Here is a 24938-nt window from a genome sequence, read left to right as displayed (position 1 = left end):
ACCTTTGCTACATTGTTCCCTCTTCCATGTCATGCCCCTTCCTGATATGCCCTCCTCCTTTTGTCCTGGTATTATAAAAATGTAAACTTCTGTAAGGACTGTGAACTTTTTGCTTGGCTTTGATTTCCACATGCATGTTCATTCTTCTTGTAAAAAACCTAGTTTTCACCTAAGTTTTGTAAAGGTGTGATTTCCTGTTGACACTATTCAGTAAATTCCAGTGGCTTCCTGTTGCCTCCAGGGTCAAATACAAAATCCTCTATTTGATGTTTAAAGCCCTTTATAACCCAGCCACTTCCTAACCTTCCAGTCTTCTTACACCTTACACATACTTTTTCATCCAGTGACACTGGCCTCCTTGCTGTACCACACATAAGACACTCCACCTCTCAGTTCCTGGCATTTTCTCTGGCAGTCCCTCATCCCTGGAATTATAATTATAAATATATAATTCTCTCTCCTCATTTCTTCCTACTGGTTTCTATGGATTCCTTCAAGTCCCAACTAAAATGTCATCTTCTACAGAAAGTCTTTGACAACTACTCTTAATTCTAGTGCCTTCCCTCTCTTAATTATTTCCTATTTATTCTAAGCATAAGATACCACCTCACACTTATCAGACTGATTAACATGACAGAAAAGGAAAATGATAAATGCTAGAGGGTATATGGAAAAATAGGTACACTAATGCACTGTTGGTGGAGTTATGAAGTGGTTCAACCATTCTGGAGATTAATATGGAATTGTGCCCAAAAGGTTATAAAACCATGCATACTCTTTGGCTTGGCAATACCACTACTAGGTCTATACCTCAAAGATCAAAGGAAAAGGAAAAGGACCCACATGTACAAAAATATTTATAGCAGCTCTTTTCTTGGCAGCAAAGAATTGGAAACTGAGGGAATGTCTGTCAATTGGGGAATTACTGAACAAGTTGTGGTATATGATTATGATGGAATACTGCTATGCTGTAAGAAATGATGAAGGGGATCATTTCAGAAAAAATGTGGAAAGACTTATATGAACTTATGCAAAGTGAAGTGAGCAGAATTAGGTGGACAATTTACACAGTAATGGCAGTATTGTAATGATAATCAACTGTGAAAGACTTAGGTACTCTAATCATTACAGCAATCAATGACAGTTCCAAAGGACTCATGATGAAAAATACTATCTACCTTCCAGAAAGAAAATTGATGGAATCTGAGTGAAGATTGAAGTGTACTTTTTTCTTTATTAATTTTTGGGCTGAATCTGATATTTAGTAGGGATATATTGAAATCCTTTACTTGTGTTCAAAATATCAACTATTAAAATACACATACTTCCTTCCTTGTAACAATTAGTAAAATATAAAAAATGGAAAGCAATGTGTACTATTATTATCCTGTTTATTAGGAATTTTTGCTTGCCCAGGGTCACACCACTAGTAAGCTTCTGAGGCCATATTTGAACTCAGGTTTTCATGACTCCAGGCCCAGAACTTATCTACTGTTCCATCTAGCTGCCCCTGAACCACCTAGTTGCATGGACAAAGTGTGGACTAGGTAATAATACAATAAGATGGACTTGAACTATTTAATCACTGAAACTCAGAATAGTTGCTAATTGTTCAATATTAGCGTGGCAAGTTTCTCCTGAAATGTCACTGGATTGGTATTGGCTCTGTGGTGTTAGTCTTCGAATGTTTGTCAAACTCAAATAGAAATGGGGTTCCTAAACTGTATACAAGGATTCTTGTGGGCCACATAACAACTTAGAAAATCACGTTAACATTATTTATGTTTTGTTGTATTTTTAAATTATTTTCTAATTAAACTTTTATCTGGTTTTGCCTACACTGGGGATGTTGTGGGCTGCATGCAGTGGACAGTGTGTTTGACATCTCTAGGCTAGAACAGTGGGCCAAATCTAATCAAGTAACATATAACAGGAATAAAGTTTTACTACCTCAGTTCAAAAATCAACTTTTTAAATACAAAATGAGGGAGGGAAGGTTAAAGAGGTGTCTGTTTAAAAAACATATGGGAGTTTTAGGGGTTTGCATTTATCTTGTCAATATAGCTAAAACAACAACAAAACAAACAAAAATCCAAAAAAGCTTTAGTCTGAATCAGACTCGGGAGGGGGGAGAACTGGACACGAAACTGTCAAATATTTAAGGGATTGCCAAATAATAATGGGATATGAGAGACCATGTGGCATAGTAGAGAGAACTGGCTCTGATACATACTGGCAGGGGGAACCTGAGCAGGTCAGAGCTTCTCCCTGCAGCTCTTTCTGCGTATAAAGAAGGTGCTAATGGGGACAGCTAGTTGGAGCTCTGGGTGAAGTCAGGAAGATTTGAGTTAAAATCTGATTTCAGACACTAGCTGTGTGACCCTAGGCAAGTCACTTAGCATTGTTTGCTCTGTTTCCTCATCTCTAAAATAAATTGGAGAAGGAAATGGCAAACTACTCCAGTATCTTTGCCATGAAAACCCCAAATAAGGTCCTGAAGAGTCTGACATAATTGAACAAAATCAGAGGTTGCATCAATGAAATCATAATTCTACATGGTCCAGAGAAAAATGAATTTTTAAAAAGCTGTTCCTGGAGATCCCTACATAGATAATTATGGGTCTGGACCAAAAATATTTATTGATGTATTTTGTTTTCATTAATTAAGTCATTAATTATAATTTTCTGGGTAATTAATAATTAATTTCTTAATTAGGTTAACAATCAATAAATTTATGGTCAGTGATTTCTCTTGGTAACCAAAGATGCCAAGCAACATCCTGAGATGCCTCAAATACTCTCTGAAAGGGAATTCCTCTGACAAGTGAAAATCAACTTTGATTGGTGGACATTTAATGAGGAGGTAGAATAAATGTCTTCAGCTCCTCCTGTTAAGAATGTAGCTTGATCATGAGATTTAGCAGCCTGCAACAATTGGGGGAGGGGGAAGCCATCTCCATCCAGACCTCTCTGGTTAGTTTTCTCCTTCAGGATCTGGGTCACCCTAAATTCTACAAGGACAGGGGTTCCTTTCCCCAGAGCAAGGGCTCTTTCAGCCTGAACTGTTTATATTCTAAACAGAAATTAGGTCTCTTGTGGTATATGAATGGAATGGAATACTATTGTGCCATAAGAAATGATGAGCAGACTTCAGAAAAATCTGAAAAAACTTAGATGAACTGATGTTGAGTGAAGTGAATAGAACCAGGAGAACATTGTACACAGTAACAGCCACAGTGTTCAATGACTAACTCTGATAGGCTTAGCTCTTCTCAGCAATACAAGGATCTAAGAATTCCAAAAGACTAATGATGGAAAATGCTATCCACATGCAGAAAAAGAACTATGGAGTCTGAATGCAGATTGAAGCATACAATTTTCACCTTTGAGTTTTTTTCTTCTTTCTTGTGGTTCTTCCCATTCGTTCTAATTCTTTTTTACAACATTATCTAATGTGAAAATGTTTAATAAGAATGTATATGTAGAGTCTATATTAGATTGCATGCTATTTTGGGGAGGGGGAAGGAGTGGAAGGCAGAGAAAATTTAAAACTCAAAAGCTTATGGAAATGAATATTGAAAACTAAAAATAATTTAAAAAAAAAGAAATTAGGTTTCCGGGTGGGGTGGAACTATTCCCAAGATTAACAGGCATGTTCCTTGAGGGCTAGGAGTAATCAGATCAATCAGACATGTTCTTTAGAGAAAACAGGAGGAAAAGTCTAGATGACATTAATAATCAGTTATTAATAGCACAATAATAATAATCTCTCAGCCCCTTTAGGGGAGTTACAATTTTTAACACTTCAGAAATGTATTCCATGACTCACAGCTATATATTTCCAAAAAATTAGTGGTGTTAAAAAGATGGCCTTTTGATTAAAGTACTGTAGGGTCATTAAAAGAACTGCTTAAAGGCAATGTAGTTTGCTCTCCTGTTCATTAATCACAGAGCAAATCCTTTCAATAGCCTGGATCTAGTTTGGTCAGTACTGGTTAACTACATTCACTGACTATAGTTAGATACTCAATCATTGTCTTCTCAATTATTTTGGGCTTTGATTCTGTTAATTATTTTTGTATTTCCCAGTTCAAAGATCTTATTGATAAAAAAGACACAAAATAATAATTATTTTCTCTCCATCAAAGCTGGATATTTCTAAGGTGTTAGAACCATTTTAAAATGATTTATTGTAAATTTAATATTCAATATCAGTACTAGTTTAAAATTTTTAATCTCAAGTAAATGAATTGCAATGTATAAAATGTAGCTACACCATTTCTGTAACTAAAGTGCCTTTTTATCTTTTTGTTGTTATGACTTCTGACATTTCTCTTAACATTGTCATTCTTGTATCTGTTCTAAGACATCTGTCATTGTTTCCATCTTCTGTACATGCCTTTAAAATACAAGGTGGTCAATGAATACCCTGTGCATCCATGTCTCATGAGATGTTTCCTCTTTCACTTGAATATCCATTGTCAAAACTTCATTCTTTAGGTCACTCATGGGTTTACTTCCTCTCTAGAATGTTAACCTACCATATCAGTAATTATTTGAAACTCAATTTTCTCAAAATCTAGAGTGCGCTTCTATCCTGGCTTTTCTCTCCTTACCTATCACAAATTCATAAGACGGAACGGTTATGTTTTTCCAAAGTTCTCATCATTTCTATTTTGCCATTTATTATTCAGAATTAGGCCCAAACTATTAGTTCCACCTGTTCTTCTTTTGAAAAGCAAAGTCATTTTAGAAGCTTGTCAATAATTTGTCATCTGCTGTGAGCAGAGGGATAGCTTCAGAAATGGTCTTGAATCCCTCCATTATTACAATATTCTGCTACCATTCCAGGTTTCTGTTCTGTTTCTTATCTTATTTAGTTCTTCCTCTTGTACAGATGGTTCACAGTATATTCCTACAGAGCATTACTCCTATTTCTTGCTCATGACCCTTATCAAAATGTTTCCCATTAACATACTTCCAAAGAGAATGTGTTTAATAAAGTTGCTGACAAATTGCTCTAGTCTTCCATACCCTCCTCCCAAGCAGATCCAAAGTTTTGCCAATTTAGTTCCCTGACTTGTCTGATCCATTTGACACCATTACATATTCCCTCTTTTAGGAAACAATTAAGATCCATACCATAAATTTCCTGGTTCTCTAATTTTTACAACAATCAGTTATCTAGCAATTGTTTAATTACCTCTTTATATCTTCCTCTCTGCCTACTCCCTACTAACAGGTCTAATCAATTAATGGACATCTATTTCCCATTAAAGCTGGCTTCAGATTTCAGTTGGCAACTACAACCTTGATTTCTTCCACGGAACATGTTTCTTCCCTTCAGTAGCTCTATTTACATCCTTCCCCTCAATCTACCAGTAGAAACTGGGAGGAATATTTAAGGAACAGGGGTAACTAGGTGGCACCATGCTGAGCTTGGAATCAGGAAGACTCAATCTTCATGAGTTCAAATCTGGCCTCAGACACTTACTAGCTGTGGGACCTTGGGCAAATCACTTAATCCTGTTTGCTTCACTTTCCTCATTTGTAAAATGAGCTGGAGAAGGAAATGCAAATTACTTTAGTATCTTTGCAAAGAAACCTCCAAACAGGATCACAAAGAGTACTACTGAAATGACTCATTAACAAAATTAAATAAACAGGGGAGTACTTTGCTCTCCTAGATTTTTCCAGATGTACTTTTACTTATCTGCTTAATACTGTACAGATCCACCATTGAGAAAGGCAGAAGAATATAGTTAAAAGATCACCTGCCTGGGAATCAAGATTGCTAGTATCTAGTTCTGTTTTAACTACTTATTACCTATGGGAGAATGGGTGTATTAGCCACCAACACACAAATTCCAGGCATTACTCTCTTTCCACATTCCTTCATCATTAATCAACAAGGACTGTGGCAGCATCTTTTTGACTTATGGAGGATAAACGATATCTCAGGATAATGTTCGTAGGAACAGAAATTAGATTATTCTATTCAAGTTGTACTATTTTCAGGCAGAGATAAAATATTCCCCTTAGTTTTCATCCTAGGGATTTTCAGACTAGAATTTTCATATGAAGATAATGGAAGCAGCTCTAATGTAAGGTTTCTGTACAAGCATTACTTGCATCATTCAAACAAAATTAATATTTTGCAGGTCACTTAGGGCTGGATGCTACATAAACTGAAGAAAAACTTATCTATTGCTCTCACAAGATTTTACAATTTACTATAAGATATTGCTCCATTAATAATGGACTCTGATCCAGAGATAATCCTTCTCCAATACCAATTACATTCACAAACTGAGCTGGGTATGATTTCTCTTTGTTGAATCATCAGGCAGCAAAAGATTTCATTTAAATATTCTATTCACAAGACTTATCTTCTGTATGAATTTGTTGATGCCGGATAAGATTGGTTCTCCGACTGAAGGCTTTTCCACACTTATCACATTTACATTGCTTCTCTCCAGAATGAATTCTCTGGTGTAGGATAAGGCTAAATCTCCGATTGAAGGCTTTCCCACATTCACCACATTTATACCGCTTTTCTCCAGTATGAATTCTCTGATGTTGGTTAAGGATGGAGCTCCGACTAAAGGCTTTCCCACATTCATTACATTTGTACAACTTCTCTCCAGTATGAATTCTCTGATGTTGGTTAAGGATGGAGCTTCGACTAAAAGCTTTCCCACACACACTACACTGGTAAGGCTTAGCCCCAATATGAATTCTCTGATGTACAGTAAGATGTGAGCGGCATCCAAAACCTTTCCCACATTCATCGCATTTATAAGGTTTATCTGAATTATGAACTGTCTGATGTTGGATGAGGGTGGAGCTCCGACTGAAAGATTTTCCACATTCATTACATTCATATGGCTTTTCCCCACTATGAATTCTCTTATGTTCATTAAGGACTGACCTTCTACTAAAAGCACTTCCACATTCATTACACTTAAATGGTTTCTCTCCAGTGTGAGCTCTTTGATGTCGAATAAGGACTGAATGTCGACTGAAGGCTTTTCTACATTCATTACACTCATATGGTTTTTCTCCAGTATGAATTCTCTGATGATAAATTAAACTTGTGAAGTGAGTGAAGGCTTTTCCACATTCATCACACTGAAAAGGTTTTTCACCAGTATGAATTCTACAGTGTTCAATAAGGCTTAACTTACTGCTTAAGGCTCTCCCACAGTCATCACACTTATAGGCACTCACTCCAGTATGAATTCTCTGATGTCGAATAAACACTGAAGACTGACTGAAAGCTTTTCCACAATCACTGCACTTATATGGTTTTTCTCCAGTATGAATCCTCTCATGTCGAATAAGATCAGAATTTGTGCCAAAAGCTTTCCCACATTTGTTACACTTGTAGGGTTTCTCCCCAGTATGTATTCTCTGATGTAAAGTAAGATGTGAACTACGACTGAAGGACTTCCCACATTCTCTACATTCATAGGGCTTCTCATCAGTGTGAATTATCAGCTGTCTTATGAATTGTGACTTGTGACTAAAATCCTTCCTATAATCACTACATTGATAGTGCTTCTCTCCACCATGAATTCTCCTGTGTTGAATTAAGGTTAAAGGATGGGAAAAACTCTGACCACACACAGTACATGTATGGTTTCTTTCAGCTCTCTGATGAGTGACTACATTAGAACTCAAAATGAGGTTTTTACCAAAATCATTACATTCACGACTTCTCTCTCTTCCAGTAGCTTTCTTTGGGGAAATTTGCTGGGTAATCCTCTGCTGGGAAACTAGTTTATTCTGTCTCTTCTCTCTGTGGTTTCTTCTCTGCTTCTCCAAGCTACTTTCCCAGCCACAGGTTCTTCGTAAGTCTGGGACCTGGGTAACATCTTTTAGGTGTTTTTCTGATTCTTTTCCAAGTAATTCAACTTCTTGAGGAATTTGCCTTAGAGTCAAATTTTCATTTTCAGATCTGTTCTTATAACCTAAAACAAACAAAACCCCCCCACAAATGTTACCTCTTTTCCTTATTAGAAAAATATAAACTGCAAGAGAACAAATAGAAATTCATAACTGAAATGAATGCAGATTAGGAATAAGCAGAATTAAGAGTTCCATAAGAGGCCTAGCAATCCCAAACAGGGTAATGAGGCTGGGCGTGTGGGTAACCAGATGTTTATTAGAGTGGGAATCCTAGGCCAGAGAGTAAGCTGATCATTAACAACTGAACAAGTCCAACAAAAAGGGTGGAAAGTCTGACTGAGGAAACAAGTTAGAACGCTAAAAAAAAAAATCATGACTGTTTGGGATGGTCAGAGCACAAGTATACTGAAGTCAAACAGATGAGATTTAAGGTATTTGAAAGAAGAAGTATACACAGCCCTGAGGAGGCAAGCAGACAGAATGTATGAGTAGGACTAAATCTGGAAGCAGAATTGGCTGTGACAAGCCAACCAGTGAGATTAAAGAGAGGGGAAAGGGAGACAGTTCTCCAGTTGAGGTATTCCTGTACTCACAGAAAGGATAAGTATGGAGTACAGAGGAAAAAACTTTCCTTGGTACTATGCACCAGCTCACAAAACAACTGTATTCTTATTGCCTTGTGACTCCAGTGCAACTCTTACCTACTTACCTCTACAAGCATTTTGAGAGAACTCCCTTTCCTTAGGGCCTTGAATATCTCGGATCCATGCCTCTTTTCTCTGTTCCAGTTGGCTGATAATATCAGGTTTGGAAACTAGAAATCCTGTTTGAAAATGAATGAGATGAAATATGGTCTTTTATTTTTGAAAGCCAGAACTTTCAGAAAACTGAGTTTTTTGCTTTAGGTGTACAGGCAGCACATGAAAGGAAATGGGTAATGTCACAGATAATACAGTAATAAAGTCTAGGTACAGAGACCTGGAAATAGTTCATGAAGCTGTTTCATAGAGGAGGTAGATCTCCAGAGAGATTAGATTCCCTATAAGAATAAATACTAACCCAGTGAGAGAAGGTTCTCATAATTCTCCAGCATCACATCTCTGTAGAGCTCCCTCTGAGCAAGGTCCAGTTGCCCCCATTCCTCCTTTGAGAGATACACAGCCACATCCTCAAAAGTTACCAACTGCTGAAATAACATATTCCTGTTGTATAAAGAAACCTTTTAGTATATACAGAATTTAGATCAAAGAAGAATTTTCACAACATAGGTTTAGATATAGAAAGGATTTTAGAGGACATCTAATCCAAGATCATCATTTTACAGATGAGAAAATTAAGGCCCAAAGAGGTTAAGTGACTTTGACTTGACCAAAGTTATATAAGTGGGTCAGTGGTAGAAGCAGGATTCAAACTCAGATCCTTTGACTACAAATCCATCACAGAAGAGGTTTACTGCTTTTTCCTTAGTACAAAAGTAATATCAGTGATTGGATAAGAAATCAGAAACTAAAGATTCATTTAATTAAATTTTATTGATCATACTACTGCAGAGTACTATGGCAAGTAGGCACTAAAAGGTAAAGTTTAGGTAATACATAGTAACATATTCCTGTCCTCAGATAGCTTATAGTTTAGTAAGGTACTATGTAGCCATTCTATGAGAGTTTATTCCTTAATTACCTAGAACAAGAGGTAGCTTAAAATATCCATGGATATTTTAATGTATATGGATGAGAACAGGAAATGAAAACAAAGACCAAAGACATATAACTCGTTCTGAGATATATATCTTTATCTATATAACATGTATCGGTGATCTACATAATCTGAAGGAAGTTTAGAAAATTACAGTGAGTTCCTAAGTATGAAGCTTGAGGTCAGGTCCTCTAAGATATTTTAACATACTGCTGGTTACATGCAAAAGAACAGAGGCAGAGTTTTGAAGTGAAAGGCTGATGCACAGATTACAGTATGAGACTCATCAGTAATGACCCAGCCATGGTGACCAGGTGAATGCAAGCACCAGGATACTTTTACCCCACCAGTGAGTTTAGGTTTGTTCCCTGATATCTTGTTCAGTTTTCAAGCTGCTACCATAGTCCCAACTTTCTGTGGGCTCCCAATACCTCAAACAAAAGGGAAAATCACAAAGAAAACCTTTAAGTACAATTATCTCTTAGGTGACTTAAAAGGAGATGTACTTATAAAGGCCCATAGAGGGAGACACACAATAGGGAAAGTAAGGGTGAAACTGCAAAGAACGAGGTTCATGGTTTACAAAGATATGTGGAACATCTACCTACTCTCGTTAGTTTCCATCCACTTAGTTTTTTTTTTTTTATACAGACCTTTATGTGGATTTAGTTCTAGTTCCAATACCATGTAATTAGTTGCCTAAAGCTGTCCTTCACCTCTGTAATCTTCCATATGGAGCAGAGAATTGTGAGACCAAGAAAAAAAAAATTCCCTTCTCTGTCCTCCCAACTTCAAACCATCAGCTGAGACTTGGGAAAGCCTTTTTTGTTCTAGAAATCCTACAAATGAGCATACATCTCAGGGAGAGCTGACAGAAAAAACAAAAGTATTATATGCATTAAGATATTTCTAGAAGCACTTTTGGTGGTAGCAAAAACCTGGTGAGTCCTGGGGCCCATTTACTGAGAAGGGGCTGAACAAATTGGGATATATAAATGTAATGGAATGTTACCATACCATAAGAAATAATGGATGAGGAATTCAAAGAAACATGGGAAAATTCATATAAACTAATGTATAAGCACAATATATATATAATAACAATAATAATGTAAACAAGAGCAATACAAAAGGCAGATGAACTCAGATGAATTATAAGGATCTGTTCTGGTTCCAGTGGGGAGCTACAGACAAAGAATGTTATGCACAAAATTAGACAACACTACCTTCTTGGTCATTTTTGTTTAAAGTTTGGGACATACCAGGAAATTACTACAATATAAAAAAAAATCAATAAAACATTTAAAAAAATAAAGCAAGTCAAACTTGCCCTTCCCCCCTCCAAAAAACCAAAAAACAAACAACTCCCAGTAAAATACAGATCTTCCCTATCTGGGCCCCCAAACTTGCTTCCTTCTCAGGTTTCAGGCTAGTGCCACTTCACTCAAGGTTTAGTCTCTTCAGAAGCTACTTGACAACTTGGAAGCTGTTTGCCATCCTGTTACTAATTCTGACGTTTTCTCAGGAATATTCTACAAGGTAGAGTTTTTGGTAGGTCTAGCCCTTGATGAAAAAAAAATGCCATGTATCCTCCTATACCATATAGCAGACCTGCATAATCTGTGGCCTGCACGTCACTTACGGCCCATGGATATGCCAGAGGATTTCAGGTGGCCCACAAAAAATGTGGAGGATGTTTTCCTCTACATTTTTTGAGGGCCACCTAAAATCCTTTGGCAGGCTACACGTTGTGTAGGCCTGCCATATAGGCTCCTGGCCTCATGTCCTATCTGAAAATCCTATTCAATAAGCATTTAGAAAGTGCTTATTATGAACAGAGCACTTGGTCTAGGTCTTGGAGATACAAGGAAAAGAGTGATAAACAACTCTTGGCCTCAAGAACTTACATTCTACTGGGGGTTACCATATATGGAGAAATACAAATAAACCAGACCATACCCTGACTTCCAACTCTTTGCTAAGCTAACAAATATAAATAAGAGCCAATTAACAATGGACATATTTCTCGTGTTCTTTATTTAGGTATATGGTACTTCTGCACTCCAGGTTATGAATCACTTGCCCTGTTTATGCTCTTCCCCCATGAGATGCCAACATGTTATGATAAGGAATTCACGACTTCAAAAGCTATTCTCTCCACCGATATGGCTTGCAACCTTTTCACACTTTAGCAGAGAGATTCAAGAGTTACTGTAGCCAGAAAATATTCATTACTTGGTGGCCAACCTTCTGCTGATGAGCCTCTGCACTTAGCGAGGCTGGTCCTCAGATGATAATCTATTGCTGGATTTGGACTTGAAGTCTTTACAGCTTGATAGGAACCACCAGAATTTGCACTCTGCAGGAATAGGCTTTTAGAATTCATGACTGGTTCCATGCCATGAGGCATTAAGGCACGGCTGTAATGCAATTACAATAACAAAATCAGAAGGACAATGTAGTATCACAAAAACCTAACCCACCAAATCCCAAATAATTGGGCAGGGTTGTTCACCACAAGATCCTTTAGGAATGGGTGGATACTACCCCTGAAAGACAAGTTCCACTTCACTTCAGGGGAAAATACATCACTGTATCCACTATAAAAAATATGAAGGCACCAGTGGTCTGCTGAAGGATAAGAGTTTTGATAAATAATAATAATTACAAAATACCTTCATATACGTTGTGGCTCATCAGATTCTTCTGGCTCTAGAGAGGGGAAAGGATATTATAGATAATCCACAGATCTGGTCTGACAATTCATGTATCTCAAATAGATACTGCAAATGGAAAATGACCTGCAAAGGCCTTATAGAGAATTAAACAAACGGAAGAACATGCTTTTGAGAATTTTTATAGTGCTTTGAATGATCTCGTTTCTCCCTCAAACAAAGTTCCATCTTGATAACACTGTCTTCCAGCAATGCTGTATGAATGTGAGCCACAAAATTGTACAGTTTCTATTGAAATATAGTTATGGATCATCCAAAGGACATGCAGGCACTAAGTCATGGGATGATAGATTTCAAGGTAAAGGGATATTAGAGATCATCTAGTAGAAAGTTCTCACTTATTATTTAGCTCTCATTAACTCATACTTAGTATGAGGGAAACTTTAACTCTGGGGGTCTTCATGCTATACCATAACTAATCATAATATCCTTATTTTGATTTGGGCACTTAATAATAATTAATTACTTAATCATTATCAATTATTTTATTTAATTAGTAATTGTTTTGTCATTAACAATTAAACACATTGATTTTATTAAGTTATTTGATTATTAATAGTTAATAAGGTGATAAATATATCTATTATATTGATACTTATTCATTTTGTCTTTAAGTAATATGTAATTTAGCCAGTTAGTGAGTCCAGAGGAAAGTACAGCAATTGTAGAGTGAGAAAAAAACTAAGCAATGGGCTTAGAGGGAGGAGAGTAGGCTTGTGGTTCTAACTCTGCTTTCAGATTGTATGACTTCTGATAGATCTTTTAAATTTCTAGAGCCTTGGTTTCCTCATTAGTAAAATACAATAATAACATTTACAGTACTACCTTGTGTTGGTTGTGAAGAAAGTTTCTAGCAAATTATAAAATGCTATATAAATATTCTTACATTGAGGGACTGAATTTATGGTCACTGGTGACATAAGGAGAAGAGGTCACAAGAAAGTCAAGGTAGTTATCATCTGAAAAGAGAAGCACAGATGTAGAGGGGATAACTACCATGTTACAATCATGTAGATGGCTAAAAAAAAAATTCCTGATGATGCAGTCCAAGAGGTATGCCAGGTCAAGAGAAGCTGATAGCAATCACTGACTACTGGGATACTTGTCTCCCTAATAAAATTCCTGATCCTATGCACAGACAGGGAGTGACCTGTGGATGATTAAAAACACCGCAAGCTGAGAAGAATGAGCTGTCATTCAGCCAAAACATCAAAGTATAGAATTATCTCCCAAGGACACAGGGCAGGGGAAAGCAGATTAAGTCATTCTCCAGCTGTATCAGGGAATAGCTAAGAGAGACACTGATTAATTTATTATTCAAATTGTTCATCTAAAGTAACCTCCAGGGGCAGCTAGGTGGCACAGTGGATAGAGCACCAGCCCCGAAGTCAGGAGGACTTGAATTCAAATCCAGCCTCAGACCAAACACTTGACACTTACTAGCTACGTGAGCCTGGGCAAGTCACTTAACCCCAATTGCCTAAAATAATAAAGTAACCTTCAGAAAGATGAATTCTAGTCTGAAGAAATGTGCAAGATTTTCCCCTTTTAGTAGCTATGAACACTGAGAATTCCTTATCCTTCTAGTTCTGTCAATTTCCTTAATCCCTTTAGATGTGAACCTTGTATTCTTCTCTACTGCAAGTATGTATCTCTATATGTAATACAATACTCTCCAAAGTTTTAATGCAGTTTTTAAGCTTTAGTAACCTAAAACTGCACTAAGACTTTTGGAACGCTATAGAAATGGCTCTTTTTGGGGCAGCTAGGTGGCGCAGTGGATAGAGCACCGGCCCTGAAGTCAGGACCTGAGTTGAAATGTGACCTCAGACTAAACACTTGACACTTACTAGCTGTGTGACCCTGAGCAAGTCACTTAACCCCAATTGCCTAAAAAAAAAGAAAGAGTTAAAAAAAAAAAGAAATGGCTCTCTTTTATCTTTCCTTTAGTCTTTGGCTATCCTGCTTAGCCTTGTTCCTGATACCTAAAAGAAGAATTGTCTCACTTCTAACAAACACTACTCTTAAAAAAGGCATGTAGAATTGTGGGAAGAATGCTGTTGAGAGTTGGGAAGACAGGAATTCAAATTCTGACACTTATTAACTGAGTAACTATGGGCAGGTCATTAATTTACATTCTATCTGTGTACATACAGTGTCTACAGGTAAGCTCCTTGAGGGCTGAGATCACTTTATTTTGTATCAGCAAAGCCTAGTATAGGGGCTTTCACTTAATAGGTGCTAAATGTTGATTTTGATGCCTCTGAGCCTGTCTCTTCATTTGTAAAATGGAGATATGTACCTGCATATTTACTTCACAGGGTGCTGTGAGAACTGAATAAGGTAATTATGTAAATGTATAAAAATATTTATAGCGGCTCTTTTTATGGTGGCCAAGAATTGGAAATTGAAGGGGAGCCCATCAACTGGGGAATGGCTGAACAAGTTGTAGTATATGAATGTAATGGAATACTATTGTTCCATTTGAAATAATGAGCAGGTGGACTTCAAAAAAACCTGGAAAGACTTACATGAATGGATGCTGAGTGAAGTGAGCAGAACCAGAAGAACACCGTACATAGTAACAGCAACACCGTGCGATGACCGACTCTGATAGACTGTTCTCAGCAATGCAAGGATCTAAGAATCCCAAAAGACTCATGATGGAAAATGCTTTCCACATCCAGAGAAAGAACTATGGAGCCTGAATGCAGATCAAAGCATACTATTTTCTCTCTTCTTTTTTGTTTCTTCTTTCTCATGGTTTTCCCCTTTAGTTCTAATTTTTCTTTACGTGACTAATGTGGAAATATGTTTAATATGAATGTACATGTATAGCCTATATCAGATTGCGCGCCATCTTGGGAAGGGGGAAGTGGAAGAAAATTTAGAACCCAAAATCTTATAGAAGTGAATGGTGAAAATTAAAAACAAATAAAATAAAAAAGATAATTTTGTAAAATGCTTTGAAGAACTTAAAGCACTATATAAATGTCAGTTATTATCTTATCACTTAATTGCACAATTACTCTTTTCTTTTATCCATTTTCATATCTCACCTCCCAACAAGACTGCAAATGTGATAAGATGGCACAGTAAACCAGAAAGAGTACTGGACTGGAATAAGAAAGCCTGAGTTTAAATACTGCTTCTGCCACGTACTGCACATGTCATCTCAGGCAGATTATTTAACCTCACTGGGCTGGGTTCTTCATTTATAAAACAAGAGAGTTGGACCGGACGTTCTCTAAGGTCTCTTACGGCTATGAATCTATAGCCCTTTGATGTTCAAGGGTAAACACAATGCTCTTAAGATGTTTTATACTCTCTGAATTTATGTGACACTGCTTTCTCGCGTTCCTCCCATCTAATAAAGCAGACTCCCCAAGTCTCCTTTGCCGGATCATCATCCATGTCCTACTTCCTAACTGAGGGTATACCAAAAGATCCTGTCCTGGAACTTCTCTCTCTAAATTCTCTTAGTGACCTTATCTTCAATGATCACTTAGGCTGAAAAATGTGCATACCCTTTGATCCAACAATAACGCTTCTAAGGCTGTATCCCAAAGAGATCATAAAAAAGAAAAAGGACCCACATGTGCAAAAATATTCCTAGCAGCAGTATTTGTGGTGGCAAATTGGAAATGGAGGGGATGCCCATCAATTGGGGAATAGCTGAACAAGCTGTGGTACATGAATGTAGTGAAATACTATTGTGCTTTAAGAAATGATGAGCAGGCGGACTTCAGGAAAAACCTGGAAAGACTGTAAGGACTGATGCTGAGTGAAGTGAGCAGAACCAGGAGAACGTTGTACACAGTAACAGCCACGTTGTACAATGACTAATATTGATAGATTTAGCCCTTATAAACAATGCAAGGATCTAAGACAACTCCAAAAGACTCATGATAGAAAATGCTATCCACATCCAGAAAAAGAACCACAGAGACTGAATGCAGATTGAAGCATGCTATTTGCTCTCCTTTTCTTTAGTTATTTTGTTTTATTTCTTCTTTCTCATGGTTCCTCCCATTAGTTCTAATTCTTCTACATACCACGACTAATGTATACATTCACATCCTTAATATGAACGTATAAGTAGAACCTATGTCAGATTACAAGCCATTCTGGGGGTAAAGATTGGGGGGGGAATTTTAAACTCAAAATCTAATGGAAATGAATGTTAAAAACTAAAAAATAAGTAAACTATTTAAAAAATAAAATAAAATAAAGATGATTCTCAAATCCATATCCCCAGCCGTAGTCTTTCTCTTCAGTGTCAGGCACCACCCATAGGACATCTTCAGTCAGAAGTTCCACAGGTATCTCAAACTCAACAAGTCCAAAACAGAACTCATTATCTTCTCCCAACCATAACTCACCTCTAAAGAATTTCTTTATTTCTGTTGAGAGCACCATCATCTTTCCTGTCACTCAGGTTTGCAACTTTGGAATCATTTTCAATAGAGGCAGCTACATGGTATAGTAGAGAAAGCACTGGGCCTGAAGTCAGAAAGACCTGAGTTCAAAGTCAGACTTAAGACATTTACTAGCTGTGTGACTCTGAGCAACTCACTTAACCTGTCTGCTTGAGTTTCCTTAACCATAAAATTGAGATACCAATAGCACCTATTTCCCAAGGTTATTGTGACAATAAAATTGTCATCTAGATTACTGTATTAGTCTCCTAATTGGTCTCATTCTCTGAAGTCTTTAGTGTGATAAGAACATTTCTGGCTTAACTGTCTTACTGCCATTTACTTAAGACAAGTTTACCATTTATCGTGCTAGTCTGCAAAATCAAGCTTGAGAAAGCAACTACAGCTCTGGGGTTACACTGCTTGTTTGCCGTTTTCCCTGACATAGATCTTCCCCTTCTGCCATCTCTTCTCTGAAATGTAAGTCTTTATCTTCCCCAACTGCTCTTTGAAATTCCAATATACACATCCTGCTTATGTATTCAGAACCTATATAGGGTGCCTTAAAACTGACTCTTGGGGCTCACTGACTTAGCATTAAGTATTTAGTACAGCTTGACCATAACAAACTGTAGGGTTTTCCTATTTCAGTGTCACTGATTGGTTGCTGGCAGCAATACCTAGTCTGCCCATTCCCGGACAATTGTCACAATTGTTTGTGACCCACAGAGGACCAAGTAGGTTGAACCAAGCTCAAGTTTTCCAGCCTGGCAACCCTCCAGCAAGCATAAAGCAGATTTCATCTTGGGAGACTTCTGGATGGGAAAAATCAACTGGCTGGTAAAGTTGCAGCACTATTCATAAAATACCTGAGACAGATTAGTATTGTGCATATTTTGTATGTATTATCTACCTGTCTCTTGCATTAGATGTAAGTCATTAAATTCTAAGGAAATCAGCCAAGCAGTTGCACCAATACCCTGATAAGCATGGTGCTGAGATTGAGGATTCAAATGCAAGCATTTGGTTGAAGACGTTTATGTTTCAAAGAGAGGTTCTACTCTATTTCTGGGTTTCAAAGAGAGGTTCTACTCTATTTCTGGGTGGGTACTTAGGCTAGGATGAGGAATCTTCCAAATCCTATGTCCCTTCATCCTATTTCCCTCAGGAAAATAAGCTTGTATGATTACTTATTGTATCATCTTGGCCAAAAATATGGCTGCTAGTCTGATCTGATATAAATTCTGAGTAATCTCTATCACTAGCCATATGAATCTGATATAAGCCTCAATTTCACTTTGAGTAGTGAGTGATCATTTTGGGATCTTTCAAGTTCTGGTAATTCTTGTCTGGTTATTCCTGGTCAAATCTTGATATGGGATCTGGCCAGACTACCTCTTCTAGAGATACCCTTTTGGACTGTCTTCTGGCTAATAGGAAAAAAATTCCCTTCAAAGAACCCAATCTAAGGTCCAGTTCCAGCATCTTTGTGAAAATGTCTGGACTAGATTAACTTCTAAAACTAGACACCCATGGCCCCAGGAAGGATCTCTTAATTTTGAAACCTGAACAGAATCAGTGGCATAGTGGTAAAACATACTTTTCAAACATTTAATACCTTGATGGCAGCTGAATGCTGCACATGTATCTGATCAAATCCTCAATATTTCCAATTATCTTAACTAAACTGAAAGTTAGGAACAGAATTAGAACACATTAAACATGAAAGAATACCTGGGACATTTGAGTTTGGTTGCAAAATACACAAATTGGATTAAGGAAGTTTTGAAAACCCTGTGTATTAATAATTATTATTGTGTGATTTTCCTTTGCTGTTGCATTCAATGTAGCCCAATACTGCATCTGTCTTTAGAAATGCTTGCCAAGGGAGCCAAGATGGCAGAGTGAAAGCAGTGACTTGCTTGAGCTCTCCCCCAAACCCCTCCAAATACTCATAAAAAATGGCTCTAAACAAATTCTGAAGCAGCAGAACCCACAAAAAGACAGTGAAACAAATTTCCAGCCCAAGACAACCTGGATGATTGATCAGAAAGGTGTATCATGCTGGGCTGGGAGCCCAGTGCAGTGCGGCATGGGCACACAGGCTGCTCCAAACCTGGAGCAGGCCTCAGAATCACGGGCAGCTGTGGAGGTTTCCAGACTCCTCAATCCATGCATGCCAAAGACAACTTAGAAGGTTAGTGGGAAAAGTCTGTTTCTGTTGGTGCTGAGACAGGAAGGTGGGGTTTCAGCTCCATTCCCCAAGAGCATGGCCCTGGTGGGGGGCAGCTTTCCGAGCTTCTGGCCCACAGACTGAGGGGGAATCCAGTGGCTGATCAGAGAGGGACTGCAGGGATCTCTTTGCCAGTGCTGAGGCAGGAATCTCTTGCTTTGCCAGCGTTTGGATCTGGGTCACAGTTCTGGGCGGCGGTGCTGGGGTGAAGAAGAACGCTGGCGTGGTAGAGCTTAGTGGCTGTGGAAGGAACCCTTCCTCACAGTTACAGGACAGAAAGGAATACTTGTGGTCACAGGCCAGGAAAGGAGTAAATACCTTGCCCCTTATCATACCACCTTGGAAGAACTGAAAATTTACAGGCCCCTACAAGTATCTCTGAAAACAGCTATACAAACCCCTGAAGCTTGGGACAATACATTATCCACATTGGAAGTAGACTCTTACCTTAAGAGTTTAAAACTCAAGTAATTGGCTGGGATCATGAGCAAGCAGCGCAAAAAGAGTCAGACTAGAATCTTACTTTGGTGAAAAGAAGATCAAAATATACAACCAGAAGAAGACAACAAAGTCAAAGCTCCTACATCCAAAGCCTCCAAGAAAACTATGAATCAGTCCCAGGCCTTGGAAGAACTCAAAAGGGATTTTGAGAAGCAAGTAAGGGAAGTAGAGGAAAAACTGAGAGTGATGCAAGAAAATCAAAAAACAAGTCAACAGCTTGCTAAAGGAGACCCAAAAAAATACTGAAGAAAATAACACCTTAAAAAATAGCCTAACCCAAATGGCAAAAGAGGTCCAAAAAGCCAATGAGGAGAAAATGCCCTAAAAAGAAAAATTGGCCAAATGGAAAAGGAAGTCCAAAAGATTACTGAAGAAAATACTTCCTTAAAAATTAGAATAGAGCAATTGGAAGCTAGTGACTTTATGAGAAATCAAGACACTGTAAAACAAATCCAAAAGAATAAAAAATAGAAAACAATGTGAAATATCTCATTAAAAAACAACTGACCTGGAAAATAGATCCAGGAGAGAGAATTTAAAAATTATTGGACATCTGAAAGCCATGATCAAAAAAAAGCCTAGACATCATCTTTCAAGAAATTATCAAGGAAAACTGCCCTGATATTTAGAACCAGAGGGCAAAATAGAAATTGAAAGAATCCACAGATCTCCTCCTGAAAGAGATCCCCAAAGGAAAACTCCTAGGAATATATAGCCAAATTCCAGAGTTCCCAGGTCAAGGAGAAAATATTACAAGCTGCCAGAAGGAAACAATTCAAGTACTGTGGAAACACAATCAGGATAACACAAGATTTAGCAGCTTCTACATTAAAGGACCACAGGGCATGGAATATAATATTCCGGAGGGCAAAGGAGATAGGATTACAACCAAGAATCACCTACCCAGCAAAACTGAGTATAATCCTTCAGGGGAAAAAATGGTCATTCAGTGAAATAGAGGACTTTCAAGCATTCTTGATGAAAAGACCAGAGCTGAATAGAAAATTTGACTTTCAAATACAGGACTCAAGTGGAACATGAAGAGGTAAACAGGAAAGAGAAATCATAAGAGACTTATTAAGATTGAACTGTTTACATTCCTGTATGGAGAGATGATATTTATAACTCATGAGACCTTTATCAGTATTAGGGTAGAGGAAAAAAATTATATGTATGTATATGTAGATAGATAGATATAGGGCACAGGGTGAGTTGAAGATTAAGGGGTCTTATCTGGAGGATAAAATTAAGAGATGAGAGAGGATTATACTCGGAGAAGAAGAAAGGGAGAGGTAGAATGGGGTAAATTATCTCACAAAAAAAAAACAGAAAGAAAAGTCTCTTACAGTGGAGGGGAAACAGGGGAAGGTGAGAGGGAATGATGAATCTTATTCTCATAGGATTTGGCTTAAGGAGGGAATAACATACACATTCAACTGGGTATGGAAATCTGTCTTACCCTACAGGAAAATAGGGGGAGAAGGGGACAAGTGAGCAGGGGGATGATAGAGAGAAGGGCAGATTGGGAAAGGGGGTAATCAGAAGTAAATGCTTCTGAGGAGGGACAGGGTCAAAAGAAAGAATAGAATAAATGGGAGGGCAGGATAGGATTAAGGGAAATATAGTTTTTCACAACATGTCTACTATGGACGTGTTTTGCATAACTGCACGTGTACAACCTATATTGAGGTGCTTGCCTTTTCAATGAGGGTGGGTGGGGAGGGAGGAAGAGAGAAAATTTGAAACCTAAAGTTTTAAAAACATATGTTTGAAAAAAATGTTTTCACATGCTACTGGGAAACAAATACAGGAAATGGGGTACAGAAGTCTATCCTGCCCTACAGGAAAATAGAAGGGGAAGGGGATAAGAGAAGGGGAAAGAGATAGAAGAGAGGACAGACTAGGGGAAGGGATATTCAGAATGCATGCCATCTTGGGGTTGGGGGGAGGGGGGAGATGGGGTGAAAATTTGGAATTCAAAAACTTGTGGGAGTGAATGTTGAGAACTAAAAATAAATAAATTTATATTAAAAAAAAAGAAATGCTTGCCAAAAATTATATGAAGATACTCCAAGAAGTGATAGCTAGAATGAACATGAATGTGATCTAAGATACACAAATGTGACATAGATGAAAAGGGAGTACTGTGATTAAAACATACCTAGTTTAACTTTCTTATTGGCATTTACTTCATAAGCACATTACATACCAAGTTTGGGATAGCAACTATAGCGCCTGTGTTAATTGGCTCATATGCTGTTTTTTTCTGACATAAATCTTCCCCTTCTACCATCTCATCTCTAAAGTGTAAATCCTAATCTTCTCCAGCTATTCTTTGAAATTCCATTGTACCCATCCTACTTATGTATGCAAAATCTATATAAGATAGCTTAAAATTGCTACTTGGGGCTCACTGACTTAATCCTAAGTGTTCAGTGTAGCCTTCACTCTGAGCATAACAAACTGCAGACAATTTTGTCATATTACCTTATTTAATCCATCCTCCACACAGCTTCAAAGCCATGTCTAATTATGTCACTCCCCAAAGAGCTTTCAGTAATTCTATTTTGCCTCTAAGATAAAATAAAAGCTCCTGTTTGGCATTTCAAATCCTTCATAGTCTGGCATCAGCCAATATTACACTCCTTTATATACTTTATGGTCCAGTCAAAAGGTTCTATTTCTACTCCTACATAAAATATTCAACCTCCCCTCTCCCCTAAACACCCACCTTACAGTTCTGCCCCTTAGAATCTTGCTTTCTTTAAAGTTCAGTTCAAGCACCATCTTCTACATAAGGCCTTTCCTAATCGAAGCCTGATAGGCAGCTGGTGGTGACATGGACAGAACATAGGGCATAAAGCCAGCAAGACTTGAATTAAAATCTGGTCTGACCCTAATTGTGTGACCCTAGGCAAGCCACTTAACCCCTGTTTGCTTCCATTTCCTCAACTATAAAATGGGGATAAAGACAGCACCTACCTCAAATGAGGTTTGTAAAGTACAGTGCCTGGCACAAAGTGATGATTAATAAATGTTTCTTCCTTTTCCTGATCTCCTACTTGAAAGACAGTGTGGCAATGATAAAAGAACTCTAGATTTGATAAAAGAGCACATGTATTCAAACCTCCTCTCTACTATTTATGACCTGATTTATTTGGTAAAATAAAAGGATTATACTATATCAGAGGATTTAGAGTTAGAAAGGACTTAAAGATAATAATTAAAATATATTTACATGGTGCTTTAAGATTTACAAAGCACTTTACATATATTACGGTCATTTGGATTTCACAACAACCTTACAAGGGATGTGTTATAATTATGCTTGTTTTACAGATTAGGACCTGGAAGTTGGGAGAAGTGAAATGACTTGCCCAGGGCTAGTAGCTAAGAAGTGAATGAGTCAGGATTCAAATTCAGGTCCTCTTCATTCCAAGCTTAGTCCTCTATCCAATGACTTGCCAAGCAAGTCAAACCACTACCACCACTATCACCTTGACCACCATCTCCCCTTAGATCCTGACAGTGACAGCCCAGGACCCTGAACTCAAGAGCCATGGGGAAAAACGACTTTAAAAAAGGATATTAAAGAAACAGAATGACTGTCTCCTTTGCTTTTACACCCTAAGGACCATAGGACCTTTCAATCTAATTTGCAACTGAAACCTACATGTGATATCTCCCCAATTAGAATGTGAGCTTTGAGAGCAGGGTTTCTATTTGTATTGCTTAACAAATGTTTAATTCATTCATCCATTACCTACTATACCACCTAGTTGTCTTAGAGATCATCTAGCCTAGAGGTTCTTATCCTTTTTTTATGTCATGGACCCGTTTAGCAGTCTGGTGAAAGCTATGGACCCCTGCTCAGAATAATTATTTTTAAATACATAAAATGCATAGGATCACAAAGGGAAACCAATTTTACTGAAGGCCAACCAATTTATCTGACATTGGAAAAAACTGAGGACTAGTAAAGTTAACTGACTTCAGACTATAGGAGCATAAATTTAGAGTTAGAAGGGATCTTAGCCATCATCTACTACAGTCTGGTCAAGAACTTACTTTAAAAAAAAAAAGAATTCTATGCCTGTATTCCCATATGGTTTTCTTTGTAATCCTCTATTTTATGTATTTAAAAACATTATTTTCAGAAAGTCCCTAGGTTTCACCGCACTTCTCAAGGGATTCAGAACACACACACAAAGGTTAAGAACGCCCAGACTACCCCGATTTACCCCGCACACATCTGGTTAGTACAGGGGGGGTCTGCATGCTATCTCCCCTCCAGGCTGCCAAGCTCCCCCGGGCAGAAGACCGTCTGTTCATCGCCTTTCTTTGTGGCCCCAGCGTTCAGCACAGCGCCCGGCACACAGCAGGCGCTTAACTAATGCTAGCTGACTGGAAGACTGACAGCCCCACCTTCCCACCAGTCCACAGCCTCCGGCCCTAGCCGGGTTGCTCTCTAGAGTCGCCGCCAGGCCGGGGTGGCTCGGACTGACAGGGACCGCGGCCGGTGTGACGCAGGAAGCTCAGCCGGTCCCTCCCGACTCCGACCCCGGCCGGCCCTCTGGGCTGGGGCCGGGGGAGGAGGATGGTGGTGATGGAGAGTGTGTGGAGGTGGGGGGAGGGAGGGGTCCCGCGCCCACTCCACCACCCAGCCCCGCTCGCTTACCGCCAGCTGGCTGCCACCTAGCAGCGCACAGGCAGACAGGAAGTGCCGTGGCCGTCCCTCGCCTCGGGCTCCCGCACTTCCGCTGGCTCTTCCCCGCCTCGGGCTCCGCCTCCCCGCACTTACGCTCTAGGATGCTCTAGGAACCATAGAGCTCGGCCGCCCAGTCTACCTCTTCTCTCTTTTAGATAAGGGGCCGCGGGTTAGACAAGATGTAGCAATCTTATTTTTATTTTTTTCTACTGGGGGAGATGGGAGGGAATATCCCACTCCACCTGGCTAGAGACAAAATTGGCAAATTGTTATTCTAGGTTGTAAACTCTTTGAGGGCAGGGCCAATGTTGCACATAGTAGGCATTTAATAAATGCTTGTTTCGTGATTGAATAAAAAAAAAACTTAAGGGGGATGGGGTAGGGGGAGTAGCCTTTGGGGAAAAGGGCCATAGACTGGGGAAAAGAAGAGAGAAACAGGCCGAAACAGGCTAGGTCAGTCATCCAGCCCCAACCCCCTAGAGACAGATGACCTAGGATGGGAAAAATAGGGAACTAAAGGGAGTACCAGTCAATGGAGGCCATCCTACTGAGTTCAAGATTTCCTTTTCCCCTCCCTCCCATCCCTGAGGATGTTGCCTCATCTGGAGGCCAGGACCTCTGTCAGGGTGTGCCTTGGAGGAATGATCATAGAACCTCCTCTCTGCGGTGAAGAGGGCAGCCCCAGTTCAGCCACCTTTGTGCCTACTGTCCAATGGCCTCTTCCCTCTGCGATTTAT

The 24938-nt window shown here is 38.7% G+C and overlaps 1 protein-coding gene across 1 annotated transcript; it reads right to left on the bottom strand.

The window, feature by feature from the left end:
• Positions 1-3778: 3778 nt before the first annotated feature.
• On the bottom strand, positions 3779-24258 carry LOC110214138 (uncharacterized). The gene is made up of 4 exons (XM_020994865.2): positions 24172-24258; positions 8971-9113; positions 8621-8734; positions 3779-7973 (listed from the first exon to the last, which is right to left on the bottom strand). Exons 2-4 carry the CDS (start codon positions 9107-9109, stop codon positions 6373-6375), a joined length of 1854 nt encoding a protein of 617 aa, XP_020850524.1. The 5' UTR covers positions 9110-9113; positions 24172-24258; the 3' UTR covers positions 3779-6372.
• Positions 24259-24938: the final 680 nt, after the last annotated feature.

This window comes from Phascolarctos cinereus, unplaced genomic scaffold, assembly GCF_003287225.1.
Source record: "Phascolarctos cinereus isolate Bilbo 61053 unplaced genomic scaffold, phaCin_HiC Scaffold_4;HRSCAF=312, whole genome shotgun sequence".
Lineage (NCBI taxonomy): Eukaryota > Metazoa > Chordata > Mammalia > Diprotodontia > Phascolarctidae > Phascolarctos > Phascolarctos cinereus.
The sequence above is the reverse complement of the archived record's forward strand: the minus strand, read 5'-3'. Positions and strand labels throughout refer to the sequence as shown.

What these genes read in the sequence shown, in the direction of transcription:
- LOC110214138 (XM_020994865.2), bottom strand. Translation starts at nt 9,109, where the DNA reads ATGTTATTTCAGCAGTTGGTAACTTTTGAGGATGTGGCTGTGTATCTC. An exon ending in TGAGAACCTTCTCTCACTGG is followed by an intron (nt 8,735 to 8,970) that starts GTTAGTATTTAT and finishes ATTTTCAAACAG; the next exon opens with GATTTCTAGTTTCCAAACCT. An exon ending in CTCTCAAAATGCTTGTAGAG is followed by an intron (nt 7,974 to 8,620) that starts GTAAGTAGGTAA and finishes TGTTTGTTTTAG; the next exon opens with GTTATAAGAACAGATCTGAA.